At 37.9% G+C, this 18,602-nt stretch overlaps 1 protein-coding gene across 1 annotated transcript in view; it reads right to left on the bottom strand.

Annotated features, from left to right (window-relative positions):
• The window catches only part of COL1A1 (collagen type I alpha 1 chain), a 40,005-nt gene extending 22,294 nt beyond the window's left edge, over nt 1-17,711 (bottom strand). The window contains exons 1-23 of the mRNA XM_014061051.2: nt 17,489-17,711; nt 15,021-15,212; nt 14,115-14,152; nt 13,970-14,005; nt 13,300-13,392; nt 13,132-13,203; nt 12,017-12,061; nt 10,838-10,891; nt 10,507-10,560; nt 9,777-9,830; nt 9,321-9,374; nt 8,389-8,442; nt 8,243-8,287; nt 6,803-6,856; nt 6,623-6,667; nt 6,271-6,324; nt 5,314-5,412; nt 5,020-5,064; nt 4,830-4,928; nt 4,030-4,083; nt 3,824-3,931; nt 3,092-3,145; nt 1,551-1,649 (exon numbers count right to left, since the gene is read on the bottom strand). Of these exons, the coding sequence (XP_013916526.2) occupies nt 1,551-1,649; nt 3,092-3,145; nt 3,824-3,931; nt 4,030-4,083; nt 4,830-4,928; nt 5,020-5,064; nt 5,314-5,412; nt 6,271-6,324; nt 6,623-6,667; nt 6,803-6,856; nt 8,243-8,287; nt 8,389-8,442; nt 9,321-9,374; nt 9,777-9,830; nt 10,507-10,560; nt 10,838-10,891; nt 12,017-12,061; nt 13,132-13,203; nt 13,300-13,392; nt 13,970-14,005; nt 14,115-14,152; nt 15,021-15,212; nt 17,489-17,570 (1,584 nt within the window). The 5' untranslated portion in view covers nt 17,571-17,711. The remainder of the gene's footprint in view (nt 1-1,550; nt 1,650-3,091; nt 3,146-3,823; nt 3,932-4,029; nt 4,084-4,829; nt 4,929-5,019; nt 5,065-5,313; nt 5,413-6,270; nt 6,325-6,622; nt 6,668-6,802; nt 6,857-8,242; nt 8,288-8,388; nt 8,443-9,320; nt 9,375-9,776; nt 9,831-10,506; nt 10,561-10,837; nt 10,892-12,016; nt 12,062-13,131; nt 13,204-13,299; nt 13,393-13,969; nt 14,006-14,114; nt 14,153-15,020; nt 15,213-17,488) is intronic.
• Between the last annotated feature and the right edge of the window lie 891 nt (nt 17,712-18,602).

An 18,602-nucleotide genomic window follows, 5' to 3' on the forward strand; every position in this document is an offset into this window, starting at 1 on the left:
TATAGATGCAAATAGTAGGATTTTCAGTTTGGTTAAGGTTTAGTCTATAGGAGCGAAGCAATGGAGAAATCAACTTGGAAGAATTGTCATGTGTTTGGGAAGTTTTGAGGCCTGACAGATGGGAAACTATACCTATCTTATTTTTGCCTCTACAATGTATGACGTTGCAGAGTTCTAATTTTTATGCTACAGAAGCTCCTATAAAGATCATGAGCTTTAACTCTTATATTACACAGGTTGGACTAGACCTCGTAAGCTTCAAGGCAATAAAAATACCCGTTAAGCATTGTAAAACCCCTGTTTTCTGTTTTAAAACACCTGAACATATAAGCTGTATTTTGTAAGAATTCCCGATTGGGCATTTCTTCTGTGGAAGAAATATGCCTTGTACTTTAAGGGTTTCTTCTGCAGCACAATTGCACAATTCTGTTTAATTGTGTTTTGACCATGTTTGTCTTTTGCTTCCTTTCAAGCACCTTCAAGTGTGCAGGCTTTTGAATTTAATCCACAGTCATCCAAATGAGCAATGTTTTGATCAAGGATGAAGAGACATTAAAAAAAAAACCACCAAGTGGAAATCTTAGTATTTTTAACACTAATTGTTTGTTGCTTTAAGGATTTATGTTAGTTTGAATGGATTAATACATATACTCAATTGATTAAGACATGGGTATCCTAAAGGGGGATGATGGTAGTAATAATATCCTAAAATATTTTCCAGTGAAATGGGGACAACACACAATAGAAAGAAATTGCAGTGACAATTTTGTCCCAAAGAAAGAGCTGGGAAGCAATTCATTAACTATAGCAGAATTTAAGAGCCTAATATAAACCATTGGTAAAAACAACTGAATCTGGTTTCTAAATATAATTTCAGTTTGCAACTGATATATTTGATTCCATTATCTTTTCTACATTAGTTTATGTCTCTTGGGGAAAAATTAGATTATGAAAAGGGTTTTTAAAAATGACATTTTAGTCCTTTCACTGCTGTTTCATGGCTAATTATTTTACAGACTTGATTTTCCTCCCCATCCCCCAAACCATCAAAGTCTCACCTGAAAAAATACATTTCATATCATAATGCTAAATGGCCAGTGCAATCATGATTATAGCAAACACCAATCCAAACTGAACCAATATTTCTGGATTAGCATTGCCTTCATTGTGATGAGTGAAAATATTTGCTCCAGTTCACATATGCTCAGAAACGTAACTAAAATAGAGCAATAAAATCACTGCAAGGAACTTAATTCCTTTTAACCCATTCCTATTTATTCTCTGCTTTGTTATCCTATGAGTGAAATGAGATACGAGTGAGTGCCACTAATTCACTTAGTTGGGGGAAGTGGATTACTTTGCATACGGTAAGATCCTTGATTACTCTTTATGACAGTGTTTAATTCGCTGTTGTAGACCTTCAATGCTGCACAGGGCTGGGCAGGGATGGTAGAATGTGCCCCATTCCCCACTGTCTAGGAGCCAATGCGAAGTATGAGAATATTTCCCATTTGCTTCCCTCTTCTGACCAAAGCTTGCTATTCGCTTACCTTGGCTCCAGGAAGACCAGGCTCACCAGTCCGTCCAGCTTCACCAGTAGATCCTTTAGGTCCAGCAGGGCCAGGAGCTCCACGTTCACCAGGGGGGCCCTGGAAGAAGAAAAGGCATCAAGAAAAGCTACTAAGAGCAGGTAAATCCTAGCTTTTCATTTCTCCTCAGTTTAGGAGGCCTCTGTGTGATCAAGACTATGAAGAGTGTATCTAAGAAGGAAAGGATATGTCTGGTGTGGCAATGGGTGGCTTTGGCTGCAGACATTATATATATTCATGAAAACAAGCTCTGAGAGACCTCAAGACTATACCCAAAGTCCAAAGCGCCACAACTTGAGCAGCCTGTAGTTTTGGCAAACAAACATGCATATGTTTGAAGTCCCCCACCTGACATGTATTTAGGGAATTCTAATGTGAGCGAGGGACAAAACATGAGACAGAAGAAAGCAATATGGTCAGGGAGAAGAAAGCATGAAAGAAATGAAAAGAGAGATTGAAACTCCCTTCCAGGCAAGATCTGTATATTAGAAAAAAAGCACAAATGTATGGGAGAATAGGGATCTTATTTACAATGTTCTCTGGTGCCCAGAGAGATATCAGAGTGTCCAGGATTATTAGAGAAGAGCTAGGTGTGAAAGCAGGTGCTAGTAGTCCTACTAAATACAAGGACCATGAATATTTGCAAAACAGGCTTTAATATCATTCATAGGAATAAAGTTTCCTATGTTTTGTTAAGTGAGGTTGGCCACATCCCTACTGAATTCCCCCAAAACCTGATTATGCCATCAGATCTGGGGGCCTGAGGGAATGGGTGAGATACTAAAGTGACTCCTTTGTTATTAGCATCAGATGTTCTCTCTTAGCCTTGTGTTTTTTATTCTAAACATTTTAAAAAAATAATTGGCCTTTATATATATTAACTTTTTACCATCTTCTTCCATGCCACCCAGAGTCACTCCTTTGTGAGATGGATGACCCTGTAATTCTGGGGGGGGGGGGGGGAAACTAGCCAGCTCTCTTAGCTCTTATAAATCCTCACAGCACTATTCTACTCCTTCATACAAAATTGAAAGGCTATAAAAAGGACATGGCAAGGAAGACTTTCATCCCATCCCCACCCACCCTGTTTCCTAGGCAATAAGAACCCTAGATGTCTGAGTTTCTGTATGCCACTGAACATGATCTTGAGCAAATTGCCTCAATAATGAGAGTAACAGGGAGCAGGAACAACTGTGGATATATTGGTACTTCTAAAAAAAATATTGTTTTAGATGTGACTCCTCTTTTGCTAGCCTATAAAACATTTGGAAGGCAGGTCAAAAATAATCAAAGGTTGTATTTTGATAATCAGAAGTCAGCTCTAGACATAGAAGAATATGCAGACATTAAGAAAGATAGATGATAGATAGATAGATAGATAGATAGATAGATAGATAGATAGATAGCTGATAGATAGATAAAAATATGAGTCTCCTGTGGATAGCCCATAGGAAATCAAGAGACTATTTAGCCATATATTACCCACAAGACACACAACCCACCTTGGGACCAGCAATGCCATCAGCACCAGGGAAACCACGGCTTCCAGGAGCACCCTGTGACACAGGATTAAGAATATTATTATTGCTTATTGATTTAAAAAAACCAGTATTGTTACCAAGTAACCTACAAAGAGGCCTGTCCTCTCAAAATGCCAATATGAAGTCATTTGTTTTTCTGTGACTGGAAAAAGACAGTCACAACATTCTGCTAGAAAGAATGAAAAGCTAAAAGCCAGAACTAAATGCCAACTTCAGATTCAGGATGATATCCTTTTCTCAAGAATTATAATTCAGTTTCCTGATCAGAGTCAAAAGCACCCATTTGACATTTTGCCTCTTGCCTTAAATTAGTGCATATGCCTTGCAAATAAAGGAAAGGCTATAAAAAGCCGCTGTCAGGTAGAACAGAAAGCTTAATCTTTCCTTACTTATTACCAGAGGAAACAGCAGTGCGCTATTTTAATTTAGTTTAATTTAGTTTTAATTTTTAATTTTGAAATGTTACAACACACCTTGTTTTATGGATGGCTCCGGGAGAACATTCCTCTGACTTATTAAAATTAGTCTTCCCACTTGGCCTGTTTCTATTACATCTGTAATTTAGCTTAGCAATTCTCCACCAATCTAACTAAATGTTATGAACCTGTAAGGCAGATATATCTTTCTGCCCATGTTTGTTCTAAATGCATCTTGGTATCCAAAGGCTAACAAACAACAAACATGGTTACATACACGTTCGCCAGCAGGTCCAGGCAATCCAGAAGGTCCTGGCTCACCACGGGATCCTCTCTTGCCTTCCTCACCAGGTGGACCAGAGGGGCCTTGAACACCAGCGGGACCCTAGAAGATAAAGTGAAGGATATAAATAACTTTGCAGGAGAGGTAAACTAAAAGCACAAGAGAAATAAAAGCACACATCATTCAGGTGAAATACTTACAGCTTCGCCTTTAGCTCCAGCATCTCCTTTGTTTCCAGGAGCACCAGGTTCACCCTAAAGTTATTAAGAAAAGACAAAAGCATACGGTAACATATCTCATTCAGTACAAAATTGCAACAGTAGATTTGTCTTATTTTATATCTCGCTACAGAATAAGGCAATATTCTATTATTTATTTAAGTACTTATTAATTATGCAATATAGGGAAAACAGCTGGAAAATGTTTATAAAGAATTGGTAGTGTGGAAGAGAACTAGGGATCTGTGAAGATACTTTTCCACATGCTTCAGTTGATATAAGCAACTTATGAGAAGAAGAAATCTGTGGGATTTGTGAGCAATAAAACTTTAGTCAATAATTTTGAAATGGTTATCTTTAAAAGCCCACATGTCCATATCATCATATTCCATGTTTTTATAACTATCCCATCTGGTCAACAGATCAGTTTATTCTGAAATGCTGCACATTTTAAAATTCAGAAAGCAATGTATATCCTGATTGAGTAATGATATGGTAGAATGGATCCTTTATCCCTTTTAGTGGCTAAAGAGGTTGAGATTTATGTTAATACGCTGTTCTACTGCCCATTTATCACAGAATGGGCACCTGATGGATCTAGATGTTACTCTGAACAATAGCCTTAAAATCAGACACATCTGAAATCCATGTGATCCAACCTAGTGGTCTCTAAGAAGACTGGACTATCATGCATGAGATTCTCCTTATTGGCCAATATATAATTCAATATAGTCAGGTGACACCAGTTGATGATAAGATTAGAGCAATTGGGTGGCACTTACGCTATTACCCTTGGGACCGGGAGCACCAGTGGGACCTTGTGGGCCAGCTGCTCCACGAGCACCGGGGAAGCCAGGAGCACCAGAAATACCAGGAGCACCCTAGAGAAGAGGAAGCGGAAAGGTTGAGAGAAGTGGCAAATGAAGACAATGACATGAATAAAGAGAGTTATTGGGATTAGAAGATACTTACAGGGGCACCTTTGGCACCAGGTTGACCATCAGAACCAGGATTTCCCTAAAGTAGAGGAAAAAAATACAAAATAATTACTATATTAGTTCACTGATTGTTTAAGTCGCATCTTCTGTCTCCTGTGTGGGCACACCATGTAATAAACTACCTTCAACCTTCACCATTAACCTTGAAGCACTCTCCAAAAAATAAGTGAATATATGCATTTAAGAGTGCTCTTAAAATTAAGAAGTGAATAATTTTTAAATAAATCAGAAGTATAGGGGAGGTGGGGGGGAAATTGGTAATTCTTACAGCAGGGCCAGCAGCGCCAGCAGGACCAGCAGCACCAGGCTCTCCACGAGCACCTTGTGCGCCTTCACCACCACGAGCACCTTGAGGACCAGTTTCACCCTGTGCAAGAAGAGAGTGAAGATTCATAAGTGTGCAGGCCTCCCTGGGTTGATGCACATCTTTCTCTCTGGTCAATCCCCTTAGTCCCTCCAAGACCAATTTATCTCCTAATTGGTTGTATTATATAACACTATCCTAGTTAATCAGACTTCATGGTCCTCCCAATCCCACCCAGATATCATGAGGTCTTACTCCTGAGTCACACATTTCAGACTTTCAAAGCCTGTTCAATGTAATGGAGGACTCTATGTAAAATGTAAACCTGAACATTATTGCTATTTTCAGTTATGATTTAATTTTATATTATTCAACTGATGTCTAAAGCTTGATGTAGTAGTTTATGCAGTTGTTTCCTTAAGGCAAATACTGAAATAAGCCATAATAATGCCAGCTTCCCAGCTCTGGTCCCTAAACTTTATCTTTTCTTAGTCCAACAATCCCTTTTCTGTATCTAAACCTGGGCTTATATTATATTGGTCATCCCTCCTGATCCCTAAACAAGGAATTATTGAGGCTTCTCAGTATTTTTTAGCAAACTAGAATGGAGAGAGCTTAAAGCAGGAACTTTTCCAAGTTCAGGCATATCATCCTCCATGCATTTATCCTCCAGGAAATGCTTTGTTGCCCCCTTGCTAAGAAACAGTAAGGTAAAGATTGATGCCTTCCTCTGTAAAGAAACCTGAGAGACAACTATCCCCAATCTAATTTTAAAAAAATCAGCAGCCAAATTGAACAATGTTAATGCTTTCGTAACACAAATACATTGCAATGGCAAGTTGGTCATTCAAGGCCAGTTAGAGTCACTGTGAAACAGTGAGATGGACAACAGATAAATTCAATAATAATAATCATCTTTACCTTAGGACCAGCAGGACCAGGGAATCCAGGGGGACCAGCTGGGCCAGTGGGACCCTATTAAAAAAAGAGAAGAGATTAAAGGTTGATTATAGAGCATTTTCATACTGTCCCTAATTAATAGTTCTTAATACTGCCAGATCTGCATTAACTCTGGCCTTTGAAATAAGGGAAAAAAGAAAAACTGACTCAAGGCAAACTAGAGAGAAAAGGATACCTTCATTTAAGGGCAGAAAGCTTGGAAGATTAGTCTTCATCTTCTAGATGAAGACTAATCTTCATCCCTTCTCTAAAGAAAAGGATTCTCATGCAATATGAAGACTTTCCAAGAGAAGCAAATGAGAGGGACACTTACTGTGGGACCAGCAGCTCCAGCAGCACCATCGTTACCACGAGCACCCTGTAATGCAAAAGAGGAGAAAGGGCATTTGAATGACCTACAAAATTACATAAGATATGAAAGAGAACACTTGAATTGAGTCCATAAAACGCTATGAATACGTAGCAATTTAAAAGTTGAGAGGAATGCACTTACAGCTGAGCCAGCAGGGCCTGGACGTCCTCTCTCACCAGGAAGACCACGTGGGCCCTAATTAGAAGAAACAGAGTGGGGAGGGGAATCAGTGAAAAGGTAGTTTGACTGGATCTCATTCTTATATCTTTATCCTTTCCATTGATTTTTAATTATATTTAGTATTTATCATACTCTTCCAAAATCATCCTGTTTCTCAATCTTAGGAACTTTAAGATGCATGGACTCCAATTCCCAGAATTCCCCAGCTAGTGTGACTAGCTGGGGAATTCTGGGAGTTGAAGTCCACTCATCTTAAGGTTACTAAGATTGAGAAATACCAATATACCATATTCTTCTAAAAGTTGTCACGTCTTAAGTAAGTTTTAGAAGTTTACTCATTTACTGGAAAGCCATATGGGTTGTAGAAAGCTATAGGAATTATACTGTCCTATATCTAGGACTTAACACTAATTTTTAAGACCTCTCTCTTCCCAGATATATGATGTGGTCCTTTTTCCTTATTATGTTTTCCTGTTGGTATGGATTTACTTATAAATATATTTAAAAGCAAGTGAAATGTCACCGTAGACTCTATTAAAATTTGCCATATTCAAGTACTACTAACACCCAGTTCTATTATGAATTTAGCATTCTTTCCATTTGATACAGTCCCTGTTATTCTTAATATCAATGTTTTTCCTTTATATAGGAGGCTCATTTAAGGTTGGATCTAGAAAGGACTTTTGCATACTCTTTTGGGTTTGCCTTCTATTAACAGTAATGTGCAAGTAGATTATCTTATCTTATTTGGTACCTTTGGCCAGAATGCAAAAGGAAGTCCATACTGGACATTTTTAGATAAGGTAGCCCCATAATTCTCATTTTACTTTCTATTCCACTTTTGTCTTCTCTGTCTGAGGGTCAACACCACTAGATAGGCCAAACCTGGATATCAACTCCACATGAAGGCTAAAATTACTTTCACAGAGATGGCATGCGCTTTGAATCTCACAAGTTTGGTTATGCTACCCCTCTCCTCCTTCTTATACCCCAGTGGATTAGGAAGGCATCTGCCTGAGTCACTTCTGAATGCTATCCCTCTGAACTGGACTTAAAAAACATTTCAGATCCTTTTGCTTAGGTAACAATTCCTGGACATCTCTGTAAAGACCATCTTCCTTCCTCTTTACAGTGTTACAATAGGTCATCCCTTTTCTGAGCTTTCAACAGATATTCTTGCTATTTCTTATAGATTTTGCTCCAGGCAGCCAATTTTGTACAATATGCATTGCATCAAAGTACTATGATGCAATTAGATTTTTTCCCCTCCATGGCAAAATAAGTTGCTTTCATTGATGGTACAATTTAAACAAATCTATTGTCCATCTAAATGACTCCATTGGTACATAGCCTATATTTCTTAGAGCAATGGATCAAAGAAGGGTGAAAATATATACTTACTACTTGTCCGGGAGCACCGTTTTCACCAGGGCTGCCAGGCTCACCCTAGAAGGAAGGAAAAGAAGAAATGACAACACAAGTTGTTAAAGTGAACAGAGGTGGAATTTTGTATCAAATAAAGGGATGTACTTAAAATGGACACTTACCTTGGGGCCTGCAGGTCCAGCATCACCTTTAGCACCATCAAGACCACTGAATCCCTAAAGAAGATAGGGATAATATGTATTTATTATTAAGTGTATAATAAGAAGCGTGAAGAGCAGAGACATTGGAAAACAAATCAAAATGTTCAAAGTTACAACAGCACTTGTGACTTATGACTGCTTTTTACACTTATGACTATTTGCAGCAGCCTCATGGTCATGTGATCAGAAGTCAGATGTGCTTGGCAATTGACTCATATGGTTCCAATGTCCAAGTTTCATGTAATCATCTTTTGCGACCTTCTGACAAGTAAACTTAATGGGGAAGCCAGATTCACTTAGCAACTGTGTTATTAACTTAACAACTGCAGTGCTAACAGTGGGCGGAAAGAAAGGTCATAAAATAGGGCAAAATTCACTTAATAAATAGTTTAGGCTCAATTGTGGTCTTAAGTCAATACCTATTTATATTACATTAGAAATATTATTTAAATGAGTTACAGGAGCAAAATGCTACATGACTTTGAGTATTGTGAGCCCCAGGATGGATAGGAATCACAAAGATATACAATATCCAATTTTTAGAAACTAGCTAGATGTTTTTCCCCCCAAAGAATATATTTAAAGGACTAGTCTGCTTGTGTTTCATATACCTTTTAAAATAAGGGGCATAGGAAATTATGAAGTTGTAAAATATTACTAGGTTCACTTGACTGTGTGGTCTATATTTGTGGCCATATTGAATGCCAGGAATTATGGAGTGAACACTTTCTGACAATGCCTACAAACACTATTAACATTTTGAAAAGTCCAATTCCTAAAAAAATCTTCAGAAGACATGCATACACAATCTAAGTTGTAATCTAGCTTTGGCAGACTTTGAATTGTAGAATTTGTGAATTGCGTTGGATGTTGAATGATTGAAGTGTGCTTACTCTGTGTCCCTTCATGCCTGGGAGGCCAGCAGTTCCGGGAAGGCCACGGGCACCCTGGAAGAAATAAGACAGACATTCTTGAGAATAAAAGAATTATGACAAATCACTTTTCAGCATGTGGCCTTAGCCAGGTCCCCATTTCATGACTATCCTCCCACCACTACACTTGTCTATGACGATGAACTGAAAAAAAAGGCGTTTTTAAATTTCTTATTTAGAAATCAAACAAAGCCATTTCAGTACTTGAGCTTATTCTCTCTAACCCAATCTTCCAATTGTCCAATATGTGAGATTCTAATATTTTCACAACCATCTTACTGTTAAAGCTTTGAATTACCCATCTTATGATCAAAAATAAATTTGTGTTTGAGCAGATGAACAATGCATGATTCATCATAACAAAACAATTGCTGGCTAACTAACCCATCATTCCCTCCTATGGACAAGACATCTTACCTGGGGGCCAGGAGGACCACGCTCACCAGGACGGCCAGGTTTTCCAGCTTCACCCTTGGAGAAAGAAGGCAGAAAAAAAAACTAAGCTAAAACAGTAATAATTCAGAAATCAGAGAGGGTTTTTTTTTTTAAAGGGACCCTAAATTCTCTCATCTGCAAAAGAGATCTTTATGATTTTCAGAAGCCAATCAAAAGTTATGGCCTGAAACCTGAGAACTCTGAGCTTGATAATGTAAGCAGAATGTTAGAAGAAAAAATGGTGTGCAATAATTAAGAAGGTCTACCTTGTTACCTGAACTCTACAAATACCGGTTGAGGAATTAGTGGCCTTAAACTGCCCCTTGGATGGTTTAATAGTGTATTTTTTTAAAAAAATATAAGATTTATGGCAAGATCAAGGTTGTAGTAAAATTAATAGTTATCTTTTGGAGATCTGCCATTCGCTGCAGTCTATAATAGGAAGACCAAAGAGAACAAGAGAAATTTTCCAAGAAGAGAAGCACCACCCTCCATTTTTGCACCACTTTTGCTATTGTTTCTACTGCTAGGCTCGCATGTTTCAGAAGACAAGACAAGGCTGATACATCGTGAACCAGTTCCCTCAAACTTGTGGATTCAGAGAAGCCTTTTTGTTTGTCAGATTTGCTTGCAAGGTGTGTATTCTATCTGTGGATAATTAGAGGAAAAACTGGGGGTTCCTCCCCCTCTAAGAATGATATAGTTCACTTACATCATCTCCATTCTTGCCAGGGGGACCGGCTGGACCACGAGGACCCATTGGACCCTAGATAATTTATTGGGGAGGAAAAAACAAAGGCATTAAAATCTGAACAAATACATCTGTGCTCCTACATCTTGCTTATATCTAAGACTGGAACAGAAGCCTGTCTACAGCGTGTTTGCGTTCAAAAACTATTCTAGGTAATGAAAAATAAATTTTAAAAAAGATAACTGGGAAGAGGGGGGGGAAAGACTGTTCTGGCTGGCTGTAATCATAATATAGCTCCCTCCATCCCTCCACCACCCCCAAAAGGCACCCCCCACCATCAAGCAATACTTACAGAAGAACCAGGCTCGCCAGGCTCGCCAGGGGGACCTTGGAAACCTTGGGGGCCCTGGAAATTTAAAACAGGGACATATATGTTAAAAAGAAAGCAATTCCAGAAAACACCCCTATTTGTTTTGGGCTGCATTGTTTTCTGCCATGTCCCAAATATACTTTTTGAAAAGGCAACTGGACTTTCTTTTTTCCTTTAGCTTCTTGGATGAGAAGCAAAATAATCTTCAAGGAAAGAGACAAAGTCCAGCTGCATTTTGAAAAACACCTTTGGGACAACCCTGACCTGAATGACAGAGAATCTCCCTAGACACTTTCAGCCATGGGTCTTTCATTTCCATGGCTGACTCCTGCCTTCACATCTTTTAGCCCCGCAGTTTGCCTGGCCTGAAACAATTGCTTTCATCAGTGAAGCTGACTGTTTCCCCACACAGTTAATTTACTGAATTTCTGTACGCTCCATTTTCATTATTCTAGTATAGACTGCAAATCTCTGGATATGTTGACCCAAAGATCGCTGAGGCTGAATGATCGATTGTGCAGCAGATAAAAAGAAGCAAAATATGATGTCTGTGAGGAAATACAGAGCAGATGAAAGAGGAATTACATCCTCTATTATATTAGGGTTAGGCTTAGTGTAGAAGGAATGGATTTAAGAAAGTCTTGTTTGTTTATTTATCTACAATAAGCAAGTTTTGCAAAGCAAATGATGGTTCTAGTTTGTTTCTCTGAATGAATGCATATTATGCGTTCCTAAGTTTAAAATTTTAAAAGGAAGGTGGCATCTCCAATATCATAGATGGAAATGCAAGTAACTTGTCTTCCTTCCCTTGTTTTCAACTTTCTGGATTGTCTGCAAAGTTTGTAAATAATAGTAGGCCTTCCCCCCAAAATTGCTATAATTGCACTAAAAAAGCCCCCTCCAGTTCAATGTGGGATTCTGCACAATTTAAGCATCTTTGTACTATTTTTTGAATAAGTGTGGCTGATATTCATTAATAACTGAGCAGAGCATAAAATTCTTGTTGCCTGCAACATGATAATCCTCACTTTTACAAAGTCTCTGCTCTTTAAAATTGAGGGAGGAATAAAGATTTTGAAATGTTTCCCCTTGAAAGTAGTACCAAATTTACATTATCTTTCTTATATAAAGTTCATTCTTAAGAAGAGAGAAAATACTTACAGGAGCACCAGGGGGTCCGGGAAGACCACGAGGACCAGCTGGACCCTAAACATCGCCAAGAAATAAATAGTCAGCTTAAACTGAATTGGTACAATTTCTCCTTCATCTCGGTGGGTATCTATATCCTTGAATCTATATAATCATCATATTGCCTTGATCTTGTTTGATCATTTTGAAACTTTCATTAACCATACATTGGAGAACTGTTTTGTTGAGGAAGTCTGGTGTTGTGTATCATTTTCAAGGTGAACTTTCTTCAGTCTTTTCATATCTCAGGGCCCAACTTTAATTTCTACATTGATTTTCAAAATGCATTTTATAATTGCTATGTTAACAGTTACATGTAATTTGCAATCCCTCTAGTGATGGGTGAGTTGCCATTTTTTTTTTCTTAAGGTGAAGCATAAGGCAAAATGGCCATTCCCTCTTGAGTGAAACATCTGAATATTGCTTTATTCTTTCCAGAAGCAAAACGTAGGTTGTACATTTCTGCTTCCCCTAAAACTGTATTAAAGGATGGATTTAAGCCATATTTCAATTACTTTTTATTACAATTTTTTTTAGCTATAATAATCACAGCTCAAATTCAAGCTATTGTCCTTAACTTGCAATTCTCCATTCAATTAAGAAGACAATGTAATTATAATCTTTAAGAAGCCATAGTAACATTATAGTCTTAAACTCCACTGATTTCAATGACCTGCTTTTTGTAACAAAAGTGCCTCTGCTAGTTGTATAAAGTTTTATTCTAAATCACACAGGCTATCATTATGGGCCTTAATTAAATGAGTGAATACCCATGCCTTGAATTTCCTGTCTAACCCCACTGCTTTTCTGCAGTACTTTTTCCCTACAAAACAAACCACAGAAAAGTGAACCTTTCCTTTTTCACCGAACAATTGTGATGATGCTTGTGCTTATATCCCCACAGATTCACCTTCTGGTCTTAATCATTATTGAACCAAGAAGAGTTGACTTGTTTACATCATATAACTTAAAGTATATATCTATTATTAGAGTTCAGTGTTTTGCTACTACTTCTTCTTCCTTCTCCTCAGCAATCCTTTCCCTTCAACCAGCATTTTCTCCACAGCCTCAAGGACACCAGCCCTTACCATTGGGCCAGGAACAGCTAGGCCGCCAACAGATTTTTCATCATAACCGAAAGACATCTGACGAGCATAGTTCTAGAAAAGGAAAGAGTGAAAGGAGGAACTTGTGAACAGGTACTTAAACACAAATGCCACGTAACTAGATGGAATAACCAAATTAATCTTGCTTACTCCACCAAGGCCAAAGGGACCAGGGGGGCCTGGAGGTCCAGGGAGGCCAGGTTGTCCGGGGATGCCATCATTGCCAGCGGGGCCTGGAGGTCCCTGAAAATAAATATAGCAAGAAGCCAGGTATTACTATTATGAAAGTATGTCCCCATTTATTGGCATGATTAGAACTTGTTGAAAATTCCCTGCAAAATTTGGATTGGTGCGGGGGGGGACACTTGTTCCCCATAAACCTTAAAAAAAACCACCTACAATTAGGATGGGAAACTTTTTAAAGTATGAATTGTGTATCCCTGATAAAGGGGTCATGAATCTTTTTTTTTTTAAAAAAAAGTTAAATATTAAAGCTGAAATGTAAGTTTTAATTTTGGTGCTGTTTTATCTTACTGTTATTTTGGAAAGTTATAGCAAACCAATGAAATTGGGGTGTGCTTCCCATTGGATGAGGTGCAACAAATGTAGCCATTGAATATTTATGGGCAGAATAGCATGTGTTTGTAATACAAATTGTAAAATTATAGCAAATGTGTAGGAGCAATTATAGGATAGATTATCAATCTCCCATATTAAATCACAATATTACAAAAAAAAATTTTTTTGTACTTTTGAACATGGCTTTTATATTTTTATCTTTAAATTTGAACTACAATCAGCCAAACATGTGTATTCTTACCCTTTCTCCTCTTGGGCCTGGATCTCCTTTAGGACCCTACCAAATAAAAGAAAAAAAAGGGGGATTATTCATATTGCTACAGGAATTTAAAAAAAAAAAGACATAGCTAAAAAATTGAATTTTGGATTGCAAAAATATAATTTACCTCTACACCGGTGACATCTGAGTAAGCAGGAATAGAATCTTGAATGCAAAATGTAAAAGAGTATTAAGAACCAGAAACTGTGACCATCCAAATAGCTTCATTGTTTTTAATAAGCTTCTAAATTTCTCTTGCCTATCATGAGTTTTTTTTTAATGCAATGGAATTTATGGGTTAAACATGCTTATCACAGTCTTCAGCTGCATGAATCCAGTTAATTTCAGAAGATAATAGAACATTGACACGCGTGTCATTAGTGGCCTAATTAGAAAATGCCATGTATGATTGTTAATGCCAAGCAGATTTCAAATTGCACACATTTCAGACAAATACAGTACTACCCAATTGTCTTTCCATGTTATGCTGTTTTGCTATGCGATAAAGCTTTGATATTGTAGCCTGAAAGCATCTTTTCCAAACTTTACTCAAATCTTGCCTAACTCCATAGATATTATCTCCCTTGACAGTTTCCTCCCTGCCTGCAAATGATTTTCATAAATATTTATATTAAACCCAAATGTTTAGATTGAAATGGAAAGCGATCAGAAAAAAAAGCAGCCTGGGTAAGAACAATGATTTGCCATTAGTATTTAGAATGAAAACTCAGTATTAAGTGACTATAGAGGTGACAAATGGATTGATGGATAAATAAATAATTGTTAAATGTTTAATATAGGCATGGCTGATTAGTTTTAAAATTAGACTTTTTTTTAAATAAGTGAATAAGGAAGTGAAAGTGAATTTAAGTAGTTTAAGTGAAGGTGGATGGTTTTGTGTAAAATGGACTAATGATAGATAACTACCAGAGGATATGAGAATGTATGAGTGACAGTTCTGCCTGTCAGAAGAAGTGGACAATTAGGATGGGATGATAGAGTGGACAGGAAGGAGATAAACAGTAGCTCATACCAGATCCAGGACAAACTGGACAACATTCGCCTGGAGGGGTTACAGCATTGGGGCAGTCTGACACATCTGAGCATACAATGGTATCACACTGTAGGGTACCATAGTCACACAGGCACAACACACACTTTTTAGGCCTCCAAAGTGATTTGTCTTGGTAGATTTTTCCATTGTGTGTGCAGCTTCCAGGTTCGACTGTAGAATATAAAAGTAAGATGAAGAAAAAAAGAAGACGGAAAAGAAGCAAGATGCAGATGTGAACAACTGTTCATTGGGCCAAGTGCTAGCAAGAGCAGGAAAATGGGAGACATTTTAAGAACAGTGCCATTTTAACAACACATGCGTGTTTTGGTGTTTTTATCAGCATTTGCTTTCTTTTCTTGCGCTGTTCTGACTTGATTCTCTGTGGGGCTTTTTAAACCTCATCTGCTTTTCATCAAGCACAATTCTATGACACAGGAAACTAGCTCTCTCCACAGTAACTCTTTCCAGTCGCTTTGGAATTTAAACAAAACCTCTAGCCAGTTGTTACATCCAATTTGTAACCTCAGCATTTTGGCACTGAAGCCAAACCAAACACAAGGCAAGGAAAAATAAATTAATATTTTGGAACAAGAAAGAGATTGGGAAGAAGAAGAAAGAGAAACAAAAATGGCATCTGAATTGAAAGATGATTCATGAATGGGAAGAAATTGTTTCTTATCAATCATTTGTGCTTTCGGAAAATTGAATCCAAGGAATTTCGGGGAGGAGACATGGCATGCGTGAGCCAATGCAAGGCAATTTCCACAAGGCAGGTGCAATGGATGAAATATTTTGCTAACTCTTTGCATGATAAATGAAGGAGACCTAGCTAGGCCAAGAGTAGCAATTAAAGGAGAAAACCAAAATAAAGAATTTTTCTAATATATGTCATTTAAAAAAGTAAAGAATACCATAATTATAAATCTTGATACCTAGCCAGGTGCTTTTAAAATTGAGTGCTTCCTTTTAGAAGAGTGTATAGTTTCAAGGTTCCCCAAACCAGAAAATTTTTTTTTCTCTTTGCACCAATGGATGGGAAATGACAAGATGAAAATAAGTAATTTCTGGGAATATTTTTTAAAAATAAAAGCAAGAAAAGAAAAAGATCCTTAGAGATTTAGGAAAATAAAAATTTCCTGAGCATTGCAATAAAAGTGCAAACTATCCACAAGATGGCAGCAAAATATCCACAGTTTGAAATCAGAGGTCATCAAAATTCTCTGCTAAGGCATGTCAGTTTTCTTTCCTTCCAAAGAGGGCAGGGGTGGTGTTCAACAGGCATATTTAATCCTTGACTCCAGAAGGAGTCTCACTTTGATTGATGTCGATCCCTTTCAAGGCCACCCCCACAACCCAGTTGGAAGGCTACCTCGGAATGGCTCAGTAGCCAAAAGCAAAAGAGAATTTCTTCATGGCCACTAGATGTCACCACTGGATATTTTTTACTAGAGGGGGTAAGTCATTCTGAAACATTCGCAGTCCAAAAGGCTTTGTCTGTGAAATGATGTCTAGACTTTTGTGCTTTATAGATTGCTGAAACATTTTCCTTATGAATCATTATGAAGCTTCCCCCCATCACCCACCCACTTAATAAGTTTGTGATGGCTTCTGCAGGCTTCTTCGGCAAGTCACTACAACAGGCTTACTTTCTGTACTTCTTCTGGCTCATGATCTTTGTGTCTTAGTTTTATAAGCAACTTTCCAATGACTTTTCCATCATTTGCTGAATACCCCTTTCTGTCCCTCCCCAATGACAGCCCACTCCCTTTCCCTCTCCTGACATCTGATTTACTAAACTTGGCAAGACAGCGCAAGGCTTTGAATTGGTCCAACTTGTTGCTTTTCCCCAAGGCAAGGGGAAAAAAGGGGGGCAGGAAAAACACCCCACAATGCCGAAGGCTATCCACAGCTGCTTACTTTTCAAAAAGTTCATGTTCTCTGTTAAATACTGCACTATTGTGGATTTAAAAAAAAATCAGGTGGAATAAAATTTTATTTTTCAGCCTTCCAAAAGTCCTTTCCCTGCATTCAAGGCAAGCTTAAAAACTTTTGGAAGGTTAAGGACATGTACTGATCTTTCCCTCTTAACAATAACAACAGCCTCAGAATTTTATTAGCATGTGTACTTTATTTGCCCAGATGTATTTGTCTTTCAAGTTATACCACATATAACAATAATTTCTGTTGCAGCAAAGCATGACGAAATGTTAACATCTCTTCATGCTTTGCCACTCCAAGCTTGGTCTCCTATTTTGTAGGGAGGGTTGACTCTTGCGCTGTGTTTCCTGATTATAAATGATTTGCGAGGGGAGCAGAGAAGGAGGCAGCTTTATGTTCAACACAAAACAGTTAAAGAATAAGAGAAAATGCACTCCCCTCTCAGGATATGATAAAAGCTGCCACTTAATTTATACAGAGAGTGAAAGAAAATAAAGCACTGTACATACCATCTTCTTCATCTTGGCCTTTGGTGAGTAGAACAGTTGCTGCTATCAAAAGCAGTAACCGGGAATCCACAAAGCTGAACATGTCTAAATATTAGACATGAAGACTCTTTGTATCCTAGGTTCTGCTTTAGTGTCCAGTCATACAGGGACGGTCTGCTTTATCTAGTTCCACTCCAGACCCCAGCAGAAACTTCCTACTGACTCTCTCAAGTTTTTAGGTTCCCTATTTATATGATCCAATGCCCTAGAGGTGGATCCCTTCTTCGCTTACTCCTTAGTGTTGGAGGGGGAGATTTTGGGCCAGCCTCTCAGCCAATCAGCAACTGCAGTCTGCCCTCAGACACGCACACCACACACAGACACACACACACACACACATGCACATGCACCCACTCCCAAAAAGTTGAGAAGCAAAGCCAAACCCCTTTCTATCCAGTCTCAAAAGAATGGACCATGTTCGCCTCCAAACTAGTTTTCATTTGGCAGTGCACTTTTCAAGAAGAGGGAGGACTAGGAGGGGTATGAACTAAGGGAATATACATGGGGGAAAGGAAGATGTATGTATTGAGGAAAGGCAAGTTCCTTTGGCAAAATAGGAGCTACAGAAAAATTCAGAAGAAGTGTGTTGCAAAAATTGACTATCCAAAGGAACGCAGTTACAGAAAACTGTACGCTGGAATTTGGAACTTCTGCATGATCTAATAAAGCATCTGTGAAGGTGGGGCACCAGAGGGTGATATAGAGCAAAGCATGCATTTCTTTCTAAATAGCTTTTCTTTTTAAAATATGAACAAAGCAAACTTTTAGAGATCATGGGAAATATCCATTAATTTTAGTTATGCTGAGATTTGCTTAAGTTTGGATGATTGTTTTATTTTTTATTTTTTGTTCCTTCCTCCCCTTCTATCTCCATCTCAGTTGGAGTAATTTATTTAGTTATTTAAATTAAAAAATAGATATAAATGTTTTTTTTTAATTTTTAATTAAAAATAGATATAAATGTAGGACAGTGAAAAAAAAAGTGATTAAAAGGCGCCGCTACAGTTTGTCTTGCTTGGAGAACATACTAAAGAAATAGGGAGAGATTGCAAAATTAATAATAATAATAAAAAAG

Source organism: Thamnophis sirtalis, unplaced genomic scaffold (assembly GCF_051295495.1).
Source record: "Thamnophis sirtalis isolate CommonGarterSnake01/CBP01778 unplaced genomic scaffold, rThaSir2_p1.2 scaffold_4, whole genome shotgun sequence".
NCBI classification, from domain to species: domain Eukaryota; kingdom Metazoa; phylum Chordata; class Lepidosauria; order Squamata; family Natricidae; genus Thamnophis; species Thamnophis sirtalis.